General features: G+C 33.3%; 1 protein-coding gene across 4 annotated transcripts in view; it reads right to left on the minus strand.

Moving 5' to 3' along the window:
* Positions 1–18,797, minus strand: part of SEMA3A (semaphorin 3A) — a 502,916-nt gene that overhangs the window by 38,852 nt on the left and 445,267 nt on the right. For all 4 annotated transcript variants that reach the window (XM_082398309.1, XM_082398310.1, XM_082398307.1 and 1 more), the window contains 6 exons: positions 13,618–13,760; positions 11,734–11,848; positions 11,575–11,644; positions 9,016–9,160; positions 4,711–4,930; positions 1,126–1,217 (listed from right to left, as the gene is read on the minus strand). In XM_082398309.1, coding sequence (XP_082254435.1) covers positions 1,126–1,217; positions 4,711–4,930; positions 9,016–9,160; positions 11,575–11,644; positions 11,734–11,848; positions 13,618–13,760 — 785 coding nt within the window. The remainder of the gene's footprint in view (positions 1–1,125; positions 1,218–4,710; positions 4,931–9,015; positions 9,161–11,574; positions 11,645–11,733; positions 11,849–13,617; positions 13,761–18,797) is intronic.

An 18,797-nucleotide genomic window follows, 5' to 3' on the forward strand; every position in this document is an offset into this window, starting at 1 on the left:
TTACTTTATTTTCTCTTCAAAGTATTACTGAATAGTGAGCAAGAGCTCTATTGTGTTAATAAACTGGTCTACAAGTATAGGGCTAAAAGAAGTCTTGGGAAGACTTTGCTTACAATCAAAATATTTAATCAACTGAAAACTTTAATCCATCCACTTCATGTTATAGATAAAGTATCTGAGATTTCTGGAGACTAAATGAGATAATTTTAAATTGTGAGACTAGATCTAATTTTTTCTCATTTTCTGTCCATAAAATTCTTCTAATTCCAGTTTATTTTGCAGTTATAAATGTCTCAGACTTTTGCCTTCTTTTTTATCAAAAACTGAAATAACACCTTTGATAGGCATCTATTTCTCTGTTATATTTCATAAATGATTTATATCAAGGTGTGCTTCAATTCAAACTCTTCCCCCTAGCTGGCTTTCTAAAAGGAACAACAGAACACTGTGGTGTATGTTACATTACTTCAGTTTTCCTCCCTCACTTCAATCCATATACTGCTGCCTCTACCCCCAATCCTATATAAACCTACTTGGGCCCTCAGTGATTCAGGACAAAAGGGCAACTATCTGTACTCTTCTTAATTGTGTAGACTAGGAATTCATAACAGATTTTCCACAAGTGATATAAAAACCTCAGAAACTTTTTTTTGCTAACAAATGATTTCTTTAGGAAAATATGATAAAACAATTCACAAATAAGCTAAAAAATTATTAAAATGTCTTCATTCCGTTATCATTCTGAATGTATTTCCTTTAAGACATTCATGGAAGTTACCTATCATCCCAGTTATACCATTAAGTGTGAAAGAGGGGATTTGGAGGGTAGGAGGCACACAGGGTTTGTTCATTGAGGTAACTTACATAAACAATATAAAATGTAAATCATATAATTTATCATTGAGAAAACAAAATATGAGCCAAGGATATATTTCTTTACATTTTGTGATTTAACTAGCATTGAAAGTTTCAAGGTTTATTTTGACTAGTGTCTGGCTTTCTAATTGACAAGCTAATTAGAAGGCTATGCTAGACTGCTTGTCCATACCAAGTTTGCTGTGCAGCTGTCCTGGGGGAAAGACATACAAGGGAACTTGTTGACACTTGAAATTAAGCAGCACTCACCCGAAAAACTGTCATTTCTTCCAGCAGAACTTCTTCTAAATCATGCCAAGTCTCCTTAGGAATTGAAACTACTTTAAGAACGGTTCCAACATCTTTGAAAGAAAGTGGAGAAGACCACAATTTAAATAGATCTGAACAGAGTTTAGTGTTAATGAATGAAATCAGTATTTGACCAGAAAGAACATTTTGACGTCAGCATTTTAAAATTTATTTTATTGTTACAGCATTAGTAATATATACAAATGCATTTCATGAAACTAGATAAAGTATAAACATAGCTATGGAATAAAAATAGTTGAATTTTTAGAAATATCTGAAGTTTTGGAGATGATTTTATCCTAAACCTGTGTAATTAAAAAATATATATATATAATAATCACTAGGTTGGATTATTTGTATTTTTAATCTCAACTATCAGGTGTCTCAAAAACAAAACAAAACTAAACTAAAAATAATACCAGTTTGACAGTGTTGAGGTTTCTCAAAAAACTAAAAATAGAACTAGCATATGACCCAGGAATTTCACTCCAAGGTACATAGCCAAAAAAAAAAAAAAAAAAAAAACCCCAAAACTCTAATTCAAAAAGATACATGTACTCCAATGTTCCTAGCAGCACTATTTACAATTGCTATCAACAAATGAATGGATAAAGAAGATGTGGTATATGTATATACAATGGACTACTACTCAGCCATAAAAAAGAAAGAAATGTTGCCATTTATAGCAACTTGGGTGGACTTGGAGGGCATTATACTAAGTAAAATAAGTCAGACAGAAATACAAACACTGTATGATATCTGTTATATATGGAATCTAAAAAGTCAACAAATTAGTGACTATAACAAAAAAAGAAGCTGACTCACAGATACAGAGAACAAAATGAGTGGTTACCAGTGGGGAGGCAGAAGGGGGAGGGGCAATATAGGGGTAGGGGAAAAAAAGGGTTATTATGGGGTTATATGAAATCATCTGTGTGAAACTTTTGAAAATTGTAAAGCACTATAGAATTAATTTAAAGAATCTTTCATTCTATAACAAAATAAACTAAAAAAAGAAAAAAATTACCAGTTAGACATTGCAGGTTTTTCCCATTTTTGTTATGTAACCAGGAACTACCATGAATACTTCATAAGCAAAATGGAAGGAATGTTGTCAAGCAACAAAAGTAGTTAGAGCCTCAGAGCCTGGCTGCTCATCTTCTTCCCACGAGGAAGACTCTAGTAGTTAGAGGTCCCTAACAACAGCTCAATGACCATTACCTGATAAATGACAATAATCTGATTTCTCAAAGTAAACACCCTGGATTACTTATTACAGTGGCTTTTCAATAACTGGCTAATCAATTTTGGTTAGCAAACTGGTTTAATTAACATGCTGTTCAATCAACTTCAGAGTACTAAAAAATTTTTAAATTCAGAACCATAAATAATGAAAACTGTTAAAATGAATACATTTTATAGAGATTTAAAGCACTGTTTATTCATTGTTAAAAGAGACAAATTGTTTTAATGATAAGAGCTGGCACTTTTACTCTAAGTTGGGTTAAGAAGCTACTATTTTCCAGTATTTACAGATGGGTTCCTATTCTTGATAGAATAAAGAACAGGGATTTATTAAATTCAAAAATTTGACTCTTCAACATTCCGTTTCTGATCAGTTGATCAATTATTTTTAGCTTCAATTGGCTCATTTTAATCAAATTAAACAGTCTAATTATTCGAGAAGAAAATCTTACCAGTAAAGTTACACCAGAAAAATAATTCAATGTATTCATACCACAGATAACCATTTTCAGGGGATCAATATGATGTGCTATATGAGACCAACAAAGGTTGCTAGTGTATCCCTTGTAAAGTCAAAAAAAAAATCCCTCTTTTAAGCAGATCCTTCTGTTTACAGGACCTTAGACTACTCTTAACACCAAAGATTAAAGGTAAATTAGGTTAATATACTCAGTGCCTCTGATCAGTCTCCAATACCCCAAAATAACTTTATCTGTGTCCCAGATCAAGTTTTACTGAGTAGTATTTCAAACAATTTCACACAAATTGAATCAGGTTACTCAACTAGGATCAATGTGTAACTTACTTAAAAGATAAAATTACTGTAATCAATTTACTTTGTTGACAGATGACCCTGTTCTGTGCTGACCGATAGCCATCCACATCATCAGACATTCAACGTGCTCATGAAATTGGTTCCTTTAAAGACGGCTTGCGTCCAAGAAGAACTGAAAATTCATGATTAGGTTTCTTTGGTCAAATAGCCGGAAGCAAGCTTTTGTTGCACTGACAATGAGTGGGGGACTTCTCAACATGTTTAGGCCAGAGGTGAAGAAAAAGGCAAGTGTGACATTATTGAACAAGTTTAATTACTCTGTAGAGAGATCTAATTATAAATTGACATTAGTGATAAACTAATATTTATTGAAGAGAAATCCTATCATCTTATAATTTCTCAAGATATTTATAACCAGAAGTTGATACTTGCACTTCATTGACTTTTATTGAACTCCAGGTCTCCCTGGGATTCTTTTATTTGATAGAGAAACTTTCTCACTCATAAAAGCAGACTGTAATGTATTGCTCAGAACCTGACACTTACACTTGATAACGTAAGTATTTCACAATTTTGTTATAAAACTTCAAGTCTTTAAAGCACTTACTGTGCAGTTGCCATTCCCCTGTACTTAATGCAATTTCTTTCTCTGTTCTCACCAAGGGAAAATAAATGTTATTATACAGGTTTCAGTGGAGCACTCACTCTGTTTCCCATTGATTTATTTCAGTTAACAACGTTAATGGAGACTAGGAATTTATTACCTTGGAATCTGACCCTAAGTAGCAAGTTTCAGATTTGTAACTGGTGCTTTTAAAATAGTATTATTAAAGAGAGTAGGGGAAAAATAAAATAATATGTCATAATAGCAATGGAATTCATCCTGAAAATATACCTATAAAATGTTTGTTTCTAATCATGGAATTGGTAAAAATACGTCATTAAATTTCTATAGAAATGGATCTAAAATGTATCTGACGATTCCTTAGGTCCACTTTGTTGGTTTTCTGATGAAGTTTTGTTTTGCTTTGTTTTGTTTCTCATTGTATGGTAAAAACACTAAACAAATTTTGTTGCCAAAATTTATTTTCTGGAAGATTTGCACTCTATGATAATTTTAAAGTTCAGATAATTTTGCATCAATATATTCTAGAACTTTTATTGAATGTCTTGGGAATTTTATGCACGATTTGAGCAATACATTTTTGTCCTGAAAAGCCACTGTTCAGAAAAGAGTTATGATTCAATTATAGACATTGATTGTTCACCTAATCAATAGCTTTACCTGATTACATTTATCAACTTTTGATTGAAAAGGAAATTTAATTTAAATTAATAAATATATGTCAACTTGCCTAAAAAAATAACACATTGGAATGGGAGAATGTTCAGGGTTTTTAGTCATTTATCAGAGGTTAACTATACCTTAAGAGTGACTATAAAGTCTTCCTTCAGTTCTTAGTATACTTAATTAGTTAGACGCAATGTTCTGGAAGAACATTTAGAGCTGAAGTTAAAACATTTACCTGTTCCGATAAACATGACATCATACTGGCCATCTTCTGCATCCACTCGATCTACTACAATTTGTGTAAACTGGTAATTTACATCTGTTTTGATCATTATCGGCCGGTTATTAATAGGAAACACTGGATTGTACATGGCTGGATGACTTCTGGCAAATGTTATAACATCATCAGGAAGGTCTTTTGTAGACTCAAATCCACCAAATGTTTTACTGGGACACTATTAAGATAAAGAAAATATTATCTTTTGATTAAAATATAATGAATAGGATTATAATTTATATAATATATGGCCTCAATGAACTAGGAATCTAAATCTGTAATTTTTTTAAGTAACTGTTAAACTAAAAAACAAAATAATTTTACTTAAATTAGAAGATGTAATATATAATATACATTTTCTAAACATATTTTAAGTCTCGATGGGATGTCATCATTTCTTACCAAAAATTGCAAATGCATCTAATGAATTCAGTGTACAGGAGAAGTCTGATGCCTCTATTAGTGACAACATCATGTACTTTATGTCGAAATGAAGTATTTGAAATAATGAGTGGAATATGTTATAACTAAATGCTATTAATCATTAGATTAGAGAAAATCAAAAATTTTCTTGAATGCATTTCATTTTTCCCTATGGTATTATGCTAAAATATAAATGCTCTCTTCAAACTAAAAGACAATATAAACTATTCTTTATTGCTTTATTTTTAACATAACCCTGAAAAAGTACCACAAAAAGGACCAAAAATATTATTTCTTTAAAAATTACAGTAATTCTAGGGATAAGGAGATGTGTTATTCAAGGTGTTTAACAACTTGCATGGCACAGAAACTGACCAATCAGAATGGACCAAGCAGAACAGATGATGGCCATAGGGAGAGCCAGACAGGATGCTGTGCTGTACAGTGTCATAATATCACCTCTGGATTTAAATGCTCCACTTAAGGCAATAAAACAAAAACAAGAAAATTCAGATTTTACTGTCTCTTTTCACTGCATTTAATTATGTGGTGCAAGCATTCAGAGTACAGTATCTCCAGTCTCTTGCTTTTTGTCTTACACTTAACTAATTTCTGCCATTTAATGTAAGAGTTTGAGAGCTGAAATGTAGTTGAGTGGTTCTTGATCTAACAAGAGGCTTAGAAGGAGAAATCAATTGTCTCTGCCATTACCTTAACACAGATCATTAATAATTCATGAGAAATGAAATAAAGCTATTTTGAAACAGGAAGAGTATCTCTTTATGAATATATATGTATGTACTATACAGATACACACACAATAATACACTAATATAACAGTTAAGGGATTTAGGGAATTACTTTTTATTTAAGTAAATTAAAAAATTATTTATTTAATGTTATAGAAATATCAAATAGCTGTATAAACTCCTAGAAGAAACGATAAAACATATTTTATAACATTAATTTTTTTTGCTTTTCTACCACCATTTAAAAACAACTTGCAAAAATTTAGAAATGATTGAAAATGAAGAGATTTATTTATTTTAGATTTTTATCTTACAATTTGTCTCACTTTCTTGCCTTACTTTTATTTTTGTATTTAGTATTACTTAAGCTGTAGGTTTTTCTTTAAAAATAAAGAAAATGCCCTTCTATTGACACACTGCTTGAAGGCTTCTTAATATGTTTTTCTCCAGTAGTGTTGATGGAACGACATATTCTCAGCTGCCCACTTTTGGGATTAATGGATTGATCTAAGTGAATTTTATTCACGGAGCAAGGTGTTGCCTCCTTTTGGCAGCCCCTCCCTAATTCCTAGCTTAGGCCGTGCTTTCTGTCTTCTGCCTCCAGCACTTGGTTCACACTGCTGACTTAATGGACCATGTCATAACAACTCTCTATGAACAATGGGTGAGAATTCAGGCTCTAGAATCAAACTGCCTGGAATGAATCTTGGCTCCTCTCTTTGCCTCAGAGTCTTCATCTGTGAAATGGGTACAAGTATTGGGCTATTGAATATACTATTTTATATATATATACACACACACACATACATATACATATGTATGTATGCATAAATCTGTTAAAACAGGCTTCTTATAATCAATGGATAGTCTATCTTGTTCATTTTTTCTTCTGAAAGCCTATTTAGGTTTTTTACCTACAAGGTCCATCAGCTAGAAGTAATCTTTATGAAATGCTCATAAATAAGTTTAGCAAAAAATTTTATAGAAAATAAAGAAGATTAAAAGCATCCTATGCCTAATAAACTCATCTAAAAACATCATTTACTTGAATTTAACAATAAAACTGACATGAAATTAAAATAATGGTTAAACTTAAAGAACAAGTTTTTTCATCATATGAAATTATTTCTTTAAAGATTCTTAGGGTTATCACCTTCTAGAGAAATGGAAATAAAAACGAAAATAAACAAATGGGACCTAATGAAACTTAAAAGCTTTCGTACAGCAAAGGAAACCATAAACAACACAAAAAGACAACCCTCAGAAAGGGAGAAAATATTTGCAAATGAAGCAACTGACAAAGGATTAATCTCCAAAATTTATAAGCAGCTCATGCAGCTCAATATCGAAAAGAACAAACAACCCAATCCAAAAATGGGCAGAAGACCTAAATAGACATTTCTCTAAATAAGATATACAGATTGCCAACAAACACATGAAAGGATGCTCAACATCACTAATCATTAGAGAAATGCAAATCAAAACTACAATGAGGTATCACCTCACACCAGTCAGAATGGCCATCATCAAAAAACCTACAAACAATAAATGCTGGAGAGTGTGTGGAGAAAAGGGAACCCTCTTGCACTGTTGGTGGGAATGTAAATTGATACAGCCACTATGGAGAACAGTATGGAGGTTCCTTAAAAAACTAAAAATAGAACTATCATAGGACCCAGCAATCCCACTACTGGGCATATACCCTGAGAAGACCATAATTCAAAAAGAGGCATGTACCACAATGTTCACTGCAGCTCTATTTACAATAGCCAGGACATGGAAGCAACCTAAGTGTCCATCGACAGATGAATGGATAAAGAAGATGTGGCACATATATACAATGGAATATTACTCAGCCATAAAAAGAAATGAAATTGAGTTATTTGTAGTGAGGTGGATAGACCTAGAGTCTGTCACACAGAGTGAAGTAAGTCAGAAAGAGAAAAACAAATGCCGTATGCTAACACACCATTGTAAAGCAATTATACTCCAATAAAGATGTTAAAAAAAAAAATTCTTAGGGTTAGGAAATGTTGCACTGGATGGTTCTATCCACATATTCTAGAACATCTGACGTCATAATCACTCACTTTCTACCGTATGAGTCTTTTCTGTTTTTCTCCCTACTTTATTTTATTTATTTATTTTTTTTTTAATTTTTTTAAAATTTATTTATTTATTTACTTATGGCTGTGTTGGGTCTTCGTTTCTGTGCGAGGGCTTTCTCTAGTTGTGGCAAGTGGGGGCCACTCTTCATTGTGGTGCGCGGGCCTCTCACTATAGTGGCCTCTCTTGTTGCAGAGCACAGGCTCCAGACGCGCAGGCTCAGTAATTATGGCTCACGGGCCCAGTTGCTCCGCGGCATGTGGGATCTTCCCAGACCAGGGCTCGAACCCGTGTCCCCTGCATTGGCAGGCAGATTCTCAACCACTGCGCCACCAGGGAAGCCCTCTCCCTACTTTAAATTGCAGACTTAAAGCTGATTTTAATTTGAGCTCTAGCCACCTTTTTTTTAAGCCTGAATGTGCACAACATTGCTGGAAGGCGAGAGGTCAGCGATAGTAGACAGCATCTGTTAAAACACCTAGGCCCTTTCCACGAGGTTTTTGTTTGTTTCTTCCTTGCATATCTTCTTTACCTATTTGAGAGATGTGTCCCACTTCCATAGGTAGATAATATTGATTTAAATTTGTTTCCTCTTATTTAATGTGCAATTCTTGAGCCTTTGCCACAATCAGAGAGAGCAAGTCTATGTGTATCCTAATTGTTTCAACTCTCCATGAAAGCCATTTTTACCATATCTCTTTCAGAAAAGAAGATAAATAAGGTTACCTGCTCAGTTTCTATTTCTCATAAATTATTGGTATTAACTACTGGTAAGTGTTGAACTTAAGCATTGATGTCTGTGAAGAACATGTCTTTAAATGTGGAATTTCATGGTTATCAGAGAAAAATCCTTGCCTTGCTTTCATTTATAGTCTTGGAATTTTTCTTTTACATTATCTGTATCTAATATGTATGTAGCTGCTTTTTTTTTTAACCTTCAGCATAAATTTATTCATTTCCTATCTTAAACACCTAGGCCACTTACAGTTCCTGGTCGTGGGTAGGGGACTCTTCCTTGATAAGGCACCCACTGGTAGTTGGGACCATCCCTGTGAGCATATGGACCCAGGAACACCCTTCTCACATCACTCATGCTATACATGCACACGGCTGACCCCTTGAAGATGTTACTAAAAAAGACAGACAGAACAAAAACAGACTTTCATCTTTACACAATGACAGAGCTATTTATACTGAGTTTTTAAATTTCAGATAGCAATTATCAATACTTGAACATAAATTTTCAAATAGTGTTTGGGATTTTTTAAGTCACATGTTTATATATATTTTAATAATACACAAGAGAGCAAAATTATGATTGCTCAAAATTAGAAGGCATGGATGAAAACACCTTTAGTACTCATAGAACATATACATATTCATTTCATAAATAGACAATATACAATATAAATATATACATTCATATCATACGTAAACACTGATAGGAAAAACATATATACAAAATCTAAAAGGTATGATTAACTCTGATATCAGATAAAATAAAAATATAAACTTTGGTATTATGTTAAGACTTAAGCATCATTGCTGAAACCAGGAAATGTTTAAACAAGAAAGAATGTTTAAGAAAACATTTTATAAACTGAAACTGGTGAAGATGAATAGTCAATGTGTTATATTATAATTTTTAACTCCCAAACCAACAAAAGTATTTGATCAAGTAACAGAGTTCAATTTGTGTGAAGGCATTTAAAATCATCTCTTTCCAACACAGAAAATCATTTTAAGTTAGTAGCTATTACACCCTAGCAAAAGTAGAGTATTACAGCAATTATCCCCATCATTTTGTTGGACAAAAAAAATCAGGTAATTGAAGCAAATTGGAATTTTACCATGAGCTGCCACAATTTCCCATTTTATTTTGCTTTTATAAATACAGCTTGAGGGATTTATTTATACAAAGATATAAAACAGTTATGCACATTAAAACTATGGAATGCATACCTTTTAATCAATCTCTACCCATAGAAAATTACATAAAAATTAGACCAAATGAAAAACATATGTAATAAGAGTTTATTATTGAAAACAGGTGCATCTAGACAATGTCTGGTAGAGTGCAAGCTTCATGAGGGAAGGAACCATGCCTGGCTTCTTTTCTGTAACATAAATTACAAATCGCATGGTACTTGACACACAGTAAATTTCAGTAAATATTTATAGAATTTAACAATAATATTTTCATAATGGAATAAGTAGCAAATTAATACATATTTGATACATTATAGTAGTCTATAATGTTTATGTGTCCCATTTTCATTGTTACACACTTTGCTTATCTATTGATGGAATCCATCATCATCAAAAGATCTTTTTAGGATTTACAGCTGTTAAGACTAACTCATATATGACATCAATCTCGCTGAAGCAGAGAGGTGAAATTATTTTACCCACTAAGCCAGTGATTCTCAAAGTGTGGTTCCGAGACCAACGGCATGGGCATCACCTGGGAATTTGTTAGAAATGCGTTCTTAGGCCCTACCCCTTCCTAATGAATCAGAGACTCTGAGGGCGGGGCCTAGCATCTGTATTTTAACAGGCTCTCTGGGCGATTCTGACGTGAGCATAAGACTGAAAACTACTGTACTAAGCAATGAGGAAGCAGAAGAAATGGATTAATATTTGTTTAATTTGAGCCTCCCACATTCTTTAGCTGTCATTCTGTTTTTATACCAAAGGGGAGAAATATTTAGGTATGGGAAATTGCATCTGGTTTTACTAATATAGTTTTCCTAATTTTTACATGTTATTTTAAAAATTAAGTAAAAATGTCCAATCAGTTTGTAATGGCTTTAATATTTACAGAAAAAATCAGTGTTGGACATTGTAGTTAATCTTTCTTTATGCTATCACAGTCCCTTGTAGCACTTTTCCTGACTTTTGATTTTAAATTATTTTTCTTTTAAACATTTATACATATCCAAATGCATATCCCTCTTTATATGCATTTAAATATATGTTTCTTTTAGCAACTCCAGGTAACGTAAACTTTATGCTGAATGTAATAGGAAATAATTACTGCTTGATTGACAGCAAGAGCTTTGAGGCAGATGGGGAATGATGAAAGGAGGAGGGCGAAGAGAGGGGGAGATAGGGAAGAAGTAGGAGGAGAGAGAGAGAGTGAGAGAGGAAGAGGGGGTAGGGACAAAGAAGAAGAGAAAGGAGAGGGGAGGGAAAAAGATTTTTCACCCTTAGTTTATATCACTACAAACTTTTAACAAAACTCAGAGTTCTATGTTTATAATATTTTACTCAAATGTTTCACTCAAAATTTTAAAGTCAAAGCTATACATAGGGCATGGCATACATTTTTCATCATTAAATTCATAGTAATGAATTCTTTGCTAAAATTTATGTAAAAAATGATTTGGGTCATGACTTATTTCAGGCACCCAAGAATGCACAAGAGCTCAAAGGTTTAGCCAACATTGTTCTTTCAAAAATATTTTCACAAATTATGGACACTTGGAAAGCATCTAAAGGACATGAATTTTCTATGATAATAAGAGAGCAAAGCATTATTTACCTGGAAGTTGTAAACACTCCATATACAATTGGATTTTTAGGATCTTTAGAATTCATTAGGAATACATCCTCTGTTTTAAAACAAAATTGGAGAAAGTTGCATTTTTGAAGGTAATGGCAAAGTTTGAATACTCTCTATATGACATCATCAGCTACTTACGCAATTCATCAAAATGAGTGTCAATGCCATTTGGACCTGGCACCGAACAAATGAGACGAGCTTTGAGGAATGTTGTCCATTTATTCACCAGACTTCTGTGGCCCCCGAAGTCATTCTGAAAGGAGAGAATAATGGTTTTAGAAATTGTGCATGCAAATGATAATTTCAAATATCTTATCTTCTCATATCTTGAGACAGATACAAAACACAATTCCTCGTTTTTCAAATTGAGAAATGAATTTTAAATGACTAGATATAAGTAACTATGCTTTCTTATTATATTTTTGGTGAAATCTATTCACTCCAACCTTGTTCAAGGAGTGACTTACAATAAATATGCCTTAGCATTAAAAAGTCACTGTACTTTTTCCATTCTGTTACCACTTTGCAATGAACAATACTACTCTTGTGTTTGTTTTGGTTTGCTTTTAGTCTCTCTTTCTTATGTAAGTTTTCCTTAAGATTTTACTCACCTAAGTAGGCTGGTTCACAGAGGTAAGCACGTTGGCACATAGTAGGCACTTAATGAGTATTTACTGAATGAAAGAATAACTGCATGCCTTATAACCCATACTGAAAATACACCACAAACAAAAGCATGCTAGCATCAAATATTTTTATAAACTCAGTTGACGGAATGCTGACTTTACAAACAGCATGCTGAAAAAACATCTGCATAAATCTTAATAAAGAAAACTCATTCTAGAGCAAAAATTTTGAAGAAGTATCTTCTCACTGAAAATGAAACTTAACTGTAACCTGATGTAGCAATAAATTCTATTATGATGGTATGGATTTACCAGTAACTTATAGTCTTATAAAATAATATTTATGTGCATATGTTTGAAGGAAAATAACTTTTTCTTCAAAAATATAACACTGATTTATATTTTGTTTATACGATTTTATTTAGTATAAAGATTTTTTTAACCCTTGTAAGTACTGCTTTTAAATATGCCTTATATTTTGTGGAGAAAAGATTCTCATATATTGCATATATCATTTGCATGTTTCCAGAGCATTAAAACTTTTAATTTTCCAGTAATTTAATATACTACAGATAAATAATTAGATCATGATTGGGATAGGAAAGAGGATACCCCCGCCCCCAAGACAGGGATTTTTAAAATTTCATGATTTTTTTTTAAAAAGAAATAATTTCATTTTAAGACAGTAACTGGATTTGTCGTTGTGATTTTTCTTGAGATGAAAGGTGCTTTAATATATAATAACAGTTAGCTTCATTCATATTTCATATATACAGTACTGTACAGTATAGAGGGGTAAGAAAAGTATTGTTATCGTATTTTCACACTGATACTAACTAATCCATACATATTTACTGACCAATTTTTTATTCTATATATCTAACATTATAATACATATCACATCTGAATTTGTGCCACACAGTATATGAAAGTTCAGAGCTTCAAAATTATGTGTGTGTGCACATATATGTATATAGGATGCTATAATCAATTCATAAGAACAAGCTATAACACTTGTCTCTTTTATATTCATACTTGAGTTATTTCCAACAAAAAATATTCATTGAAAACTTATACATTGTAGGAACCTATGCTAGGTCTGAGAATACAAAAATTATATTTTCCCAGGTAATATGAAAAAAATTATTTCTCTAGAATTTCAAACTAATATTATTTAATGTAATTGTGAAATAACACCTCACAACCTGTACCTCTATGTTTGACTATGAAGTTATTCATAAGCAACTATAATATGTTTTCAATCTTTTTTTGTTAAATATTTATAGTGATCAGTCAAGCTTTTTAGCCATATTTTTCATTATATTTGTACAAAGGTGGAAAAGGAAAAATCTGCGATTGGACAATGATACCCTCCTCATTTTTTTCTTTACCTCACCTTGCATATCTGACCTATTCTAGCGTGAGTGGCTTTTCCAGTGTGTTCTCCATCTATCGCATTTTCACGGAAGAAAAAATACACTTTGTCATCTTCAGGGTTGTCACTTTCTGGGATGAGGTGGGCACTAATGAACCTTGGATCTGAGAGACAAATTATAGCATATATATTAATTCACAGTTGGGTAAATAAGACCATTCATTACAGTCCATTTTCAATTTTCTCTTAACCCCTATGTGACATATTTCAAGACCTAATCTCTCTTTAGTTCACTCTTTTTCAGTAGATGTGAACTGTTCTTTATGTATTTTAAAGTATGTTACAAATCACCTTATGTCTCAAAAAATTTTTTTTTCCATAAAGTTAGAAGTAGGTGCAGAAATCCTCCATGTGACCATATAGTGCAGATGCATTACTGGATATTAAAACATTTTGCAAAGTGTAAGGGCTATTAAATATTACTTATTGTCATCACTATTGTTATTCTTTCTTTCAAGCATAAAATAATTTAAATCAAACTACCAATTGGTCTATTCCACTTTCGAGCAAAAACTAGGTGGGAGGGGAGAGATGAGATTCATATAAAACAAAACAAAAGAAATTTTCTCAAGTTGAACCCCATCTCATTAAATGGCATCGTCATTTACGAGGTACTCAAGCCCCAAACCATGTAGTTACCCTTGAGTTCTCTGAGTCTCCACACAGCAGTGTGTACCTCTGATATGTCACTTCAGACATATCTAAACCCTCCTATATCTTTTCAAATCACACACAATAAAATGCAAACTCCTTCCAGTGACCAGAAGTCATTTACCATCTGGTCCCTGCTACCTCACATGACTTTTCTTCTTCCTACCCTTCCCTTCCCTAACTTACTCTTAGCCAGACATACCAAATCCCTTCCTGGTTCTCAAACAGGTCAAGCACTCTCAGTCCTGCCTCAGATTTTTCCTCACTGTGTAACTCTCTGCCCTCATATATTCTAAAGACAGGATTCTTATTTTTACTCAGGTCTTTGTTCAAAATATTACGTTATCAAAGACATCTTTGTTGACTACCCTAATTTAAAGTGCTGAAAGCCTTACTCCTACTTACATGCATTACTTTTCTTCCTAACATTATGAAACACCTGCTATGCTACATCTCTGTTTCTTTGTCTCTCTTTAATCTTCATTTGCCCATTGTCTGTCTCCCTCTCCATCCCAATGAATATCAGTTCGATGAGAGCAAGGACTTGGAGTGTTTTGTTTGATGCTATGATCCTAGAGCTTAAAACACTGTGGGCATTCAATGAATATCTGTGCAAGAAGACAAGGAAAGAGAAAAGGAAAAAACAAGACTGCCTAGATTATGCAGAAGGTGTATTTGTGATGTCTAGAGTCCTACTTCAAAACATACTTCCGTAAGTACCTGGCTTGATATGGCTGTGGGCTCATATAAACTAACAATACGTAATTGCTTCACGGCTTTAACAGTGTAACATACTAAGAAGCTGAGTTTGTTTCATTGAAAGCACTTAGGATCGTTGCAGGTATTTAAGTTCTCACAATAACCTTTTACTTTTACTCCCATGGTGTATTATGTTATCAAGTTAACAATGAAATATACACACCTAGGTCAGCACCATACTTAAGATACCAGGAAAGGGATCAGAATATTGAAACCAGCTTTATCCATCTTATTTAGTCCTAACCTTTTCACCTGTGAATAATCATGTTGTCACGTGTACTACACTTGTAACTTTCCTTTAGTATTTGCTCTGGGACCATGTACTTAGTATATTTCACAGGGCTACACTCCACTATCTTTTTCAGGCAAATTATACAGACCCTGTAAGTAATGCGAAACATATGAAATATTACCTATTCATATTTAAAGTTCAGTATGCCAGTGGAATAAGGGAAGGAGAATAAAACCTCAAAAGTTGGAATCAGGACTAGAATTTTTAATAATACATTACTTCAACTTTAATAAATGTTGCAAAGGTGGTTTTTCTTTGTAAATTTCTACTTAATCATATTCATAAACATATTTGTATACATGTTTTTGTCTCCTGAAGAATGGTGAGTGGATTAATGTGACAATAGTACAAATTATGTTACAAACCCAATAATTACTACCCCACTGATGAAGTCAGATTTCTAGATTCAGAAATTCAGCACGTCCATGTATGTGTGTGTGCATGTGCATGCAGATATATAGCACAGACCTACACGTGATAGAACTCAGTTCAATCACTTACAACTTTTGTGACACTTTAGCAAGACTCTTACCTCTCAGATCTCAGTTGCCTAATTTTCAAATTGGGTTTATTTCATGTTAAGTTCAATTCACCTTGTGTCATAAACAGTTCACATACAAACAAGTATTTTAAACTTAAATAGTACATGTGAAACAACTTTGTAAAATATTAACAGATGTACTATGTTGTTATGACGATGATACTAAAAGGAAGCCTCAATCACATGTTAAGTTCTCATTATAAGATCTCATTATAATCCAGCTGCAGAATTAAAGTGAAAAATCATACTTTCTTCTGCTTTAATGCTGAAAAAATGGAGAAGTCAGTTTAATACTACCTCCCATATTACGGAAGTTTTTCAAATAAACACTTGAATAACTTAAAGAATTTCAAGTAATTAAACCCAACTACCTTTTATTTGATCACAAATACACGCAAGGCACTATGTAGAAAACAAAATGAATAATATACATCCCTTGTTTTCAGAAAGCTACAATCTAGCAAAAGTGATGTTAGAAGCATACAAATGACAACAAAGCAAACAATATTTTATACTTATAGATATTCTCTTAACTTAGTATTTGGGCATGAAAAAAGGAGTTATCAAACATCATGCTTCCATCTCTAAAATATATGAAGATAATTATCATCTTATAAATATGGGCTCTAGTAGGAAATAATTCAAACAAGTTATCAAGTACATTAATTGTTAAAAGGGTCTTCAATTCTAGTCTCTCCTTTAGTATCTGATACTACAGGCACAGAGGATTTGGTAAGTGAATTAGCAGTTTGACACAGCTTCAGATACAGACAAAAAATACCATTAGGCATAGAAAACAAAAGACAATTATATTAAAATAGTAAAAGAGATTATCAAAGAAAAACAATGTGACTTCTCTTCAGGAAATTTAGGTTATATCTTATACTTGAAAAAACATTCACTGTAATTTCAAAATAAATTAGGTCTTTAGTTGATCTCCTCCAAAAATTTAAAAGAAGCCATTCTTCTAATATTTCATATTTAGAAAATCTTTTTTTTTTTGGCCAAAATCTCTGCTCACTGTTCATTTTATACTTATGCCCCAAAGTTTGCCTCTCCCTTCCTTGCCCATCTTTATTCTCTCAGTCTATTCCCCTCCCCTCTGGTGAATTCCCCTCTTTATCAAATGAACATTCTAACCAGTCATTCTAATTGTCTTCCCTATCATCCTAGAACCTCTTGGCCTCCTAAACCTCCACTTACCTGCCTATGAAACCCCAGAACTTTTTTTCCCTTTGCCCCCATACCTAAGCCAGGATGAAGAAAACCATATAATCGTAGTAAATGGATTTGCTATAAATTCAAGTTATTTATCCTGAACAAGAATTCTAATGTTGCTAAGTAATTATTTTATTTACTTTTAGTGGCTCACCTTAGACTTATTATCAGCTACTGTTTAAAATCATTCTCATTGTCTTCAGAACAACTAATGTGCCATCTCTCAATCTACCCACCAAAGATGGACTTTCTAATTTGTTATACTGCTGAGACCAAGGCCATTCAGTAAGAACTCCCTCCTTTTGCTTCCTTCACCCCCCTCACAATTGTTCTTTTCTTCCTTTCTGTGGAAGAATTATTTCCCTTCCATTATATATATAAGGCCTCTCTCTATTTGCTCTCAATCTAATAATCTACAGAATTTTTCTCCAATAAGCAATCTCTATTCTTCATGTAATCACTTACATTTATATTTTCATTTATCAAATATCTCCTAATCATTTACTCTATGCGCTGAATTGTGGAAGATTAGGGGATATTGTGATGAAATGTTTTCTGCCTACATGGTGCTTACTATCTGTGAGGGAATACCAACAGTTAAACAGAGCAATTATCAAGTTGCACATAACAAGCAAAAATGAGTTTGGAACGAATGCAGTGAGAAATAGAAGGGACAACTGATCTTGCTTTGAAGGAATTAGGGAAAGTTTTTCTCAGAAGATATGACATGTAATTCAAGACCTGAAGAATAAGAGTTTCCCAGGTAGAAGAAACACAGGTGCAAGGTCACAGAAACAACAGAGAATGTTGTGCAACAGGAGAGAGAGGTGGTCAGAGAGGATGACAGAAAGTTAAGCAGAGGCCAGCATAAGAAGGAAGTTTATTGTTCAGGAGTTTATTGTCCTAATGGCTAAAAGGGAAACCAATGAAGTATTTTAAACCTAGTAATGACATTACCAGGTTTCTATTTCAAGAAGATCACTGGCTGCTGTAGGAAAAAAATATATACTGAGGCAAGAATGAAGGCAGGAAAATTACTTAGAAGACTGGTGAGAAATGATGGTGATGTGGACTTGTATGATAGAGGAGACATATGCAGAGATTATGGGAAAGTAGAACCAATGGATTATGTTCACTGATAAGATGCTGGATGTGAGAAGTAGTAAGAAAAATCATGGTAAAATTAAAGGAAAGACCGATTTAAACAACTGGTGGGATAGGAATCATTTACCAAGAAGGAACACTTGAGGAAGAATAGATACGAGATGTGGAAGGAAGACTAGCTCAGTTTAGTGCATCTTTAGAGGCAGATGCTTGTGAAGTTATCACTTAGACCATGAAATACAAGAGCTTAGAGAGGGAGGAACCAAGATGGCGGAGTAGAAGGACGTGCTCTCACTCCCCTCTTGAGAGAACACCAGAATCACAACTAGCTGCTGGACAGTCATCGACAGGAAGATACTAGAACTCACCAAAAACGATACCCCACATCCAAAGACAAAGGAGAAGCCACAATGAGATGGCAGGAGGGGTGCAATCACAGTAAAATCAAATCCCGTAACTGGTGGGTGGGTGACTCACAGACTGGAGAACACTTATACCACAGAAGTCCACCCACTGGAATGAAGGTTCTGAGCCCCATGTCAGGCTTCCCAACCTGGGGATCTGGCAAGGGGAGGA

The sequence above is a fragment of the Balaenoptera borealis genome (assembly GCF_965194805.1).
Source record: "Balaenoptera borealis genome assembly, chromosome: 7".
NCBI lineage: Eukaryota > Metazoa > Chordata > Mammalia > Artiodactyla > Balaenopteridae > Balaenoptera > Balaenoptera borealis.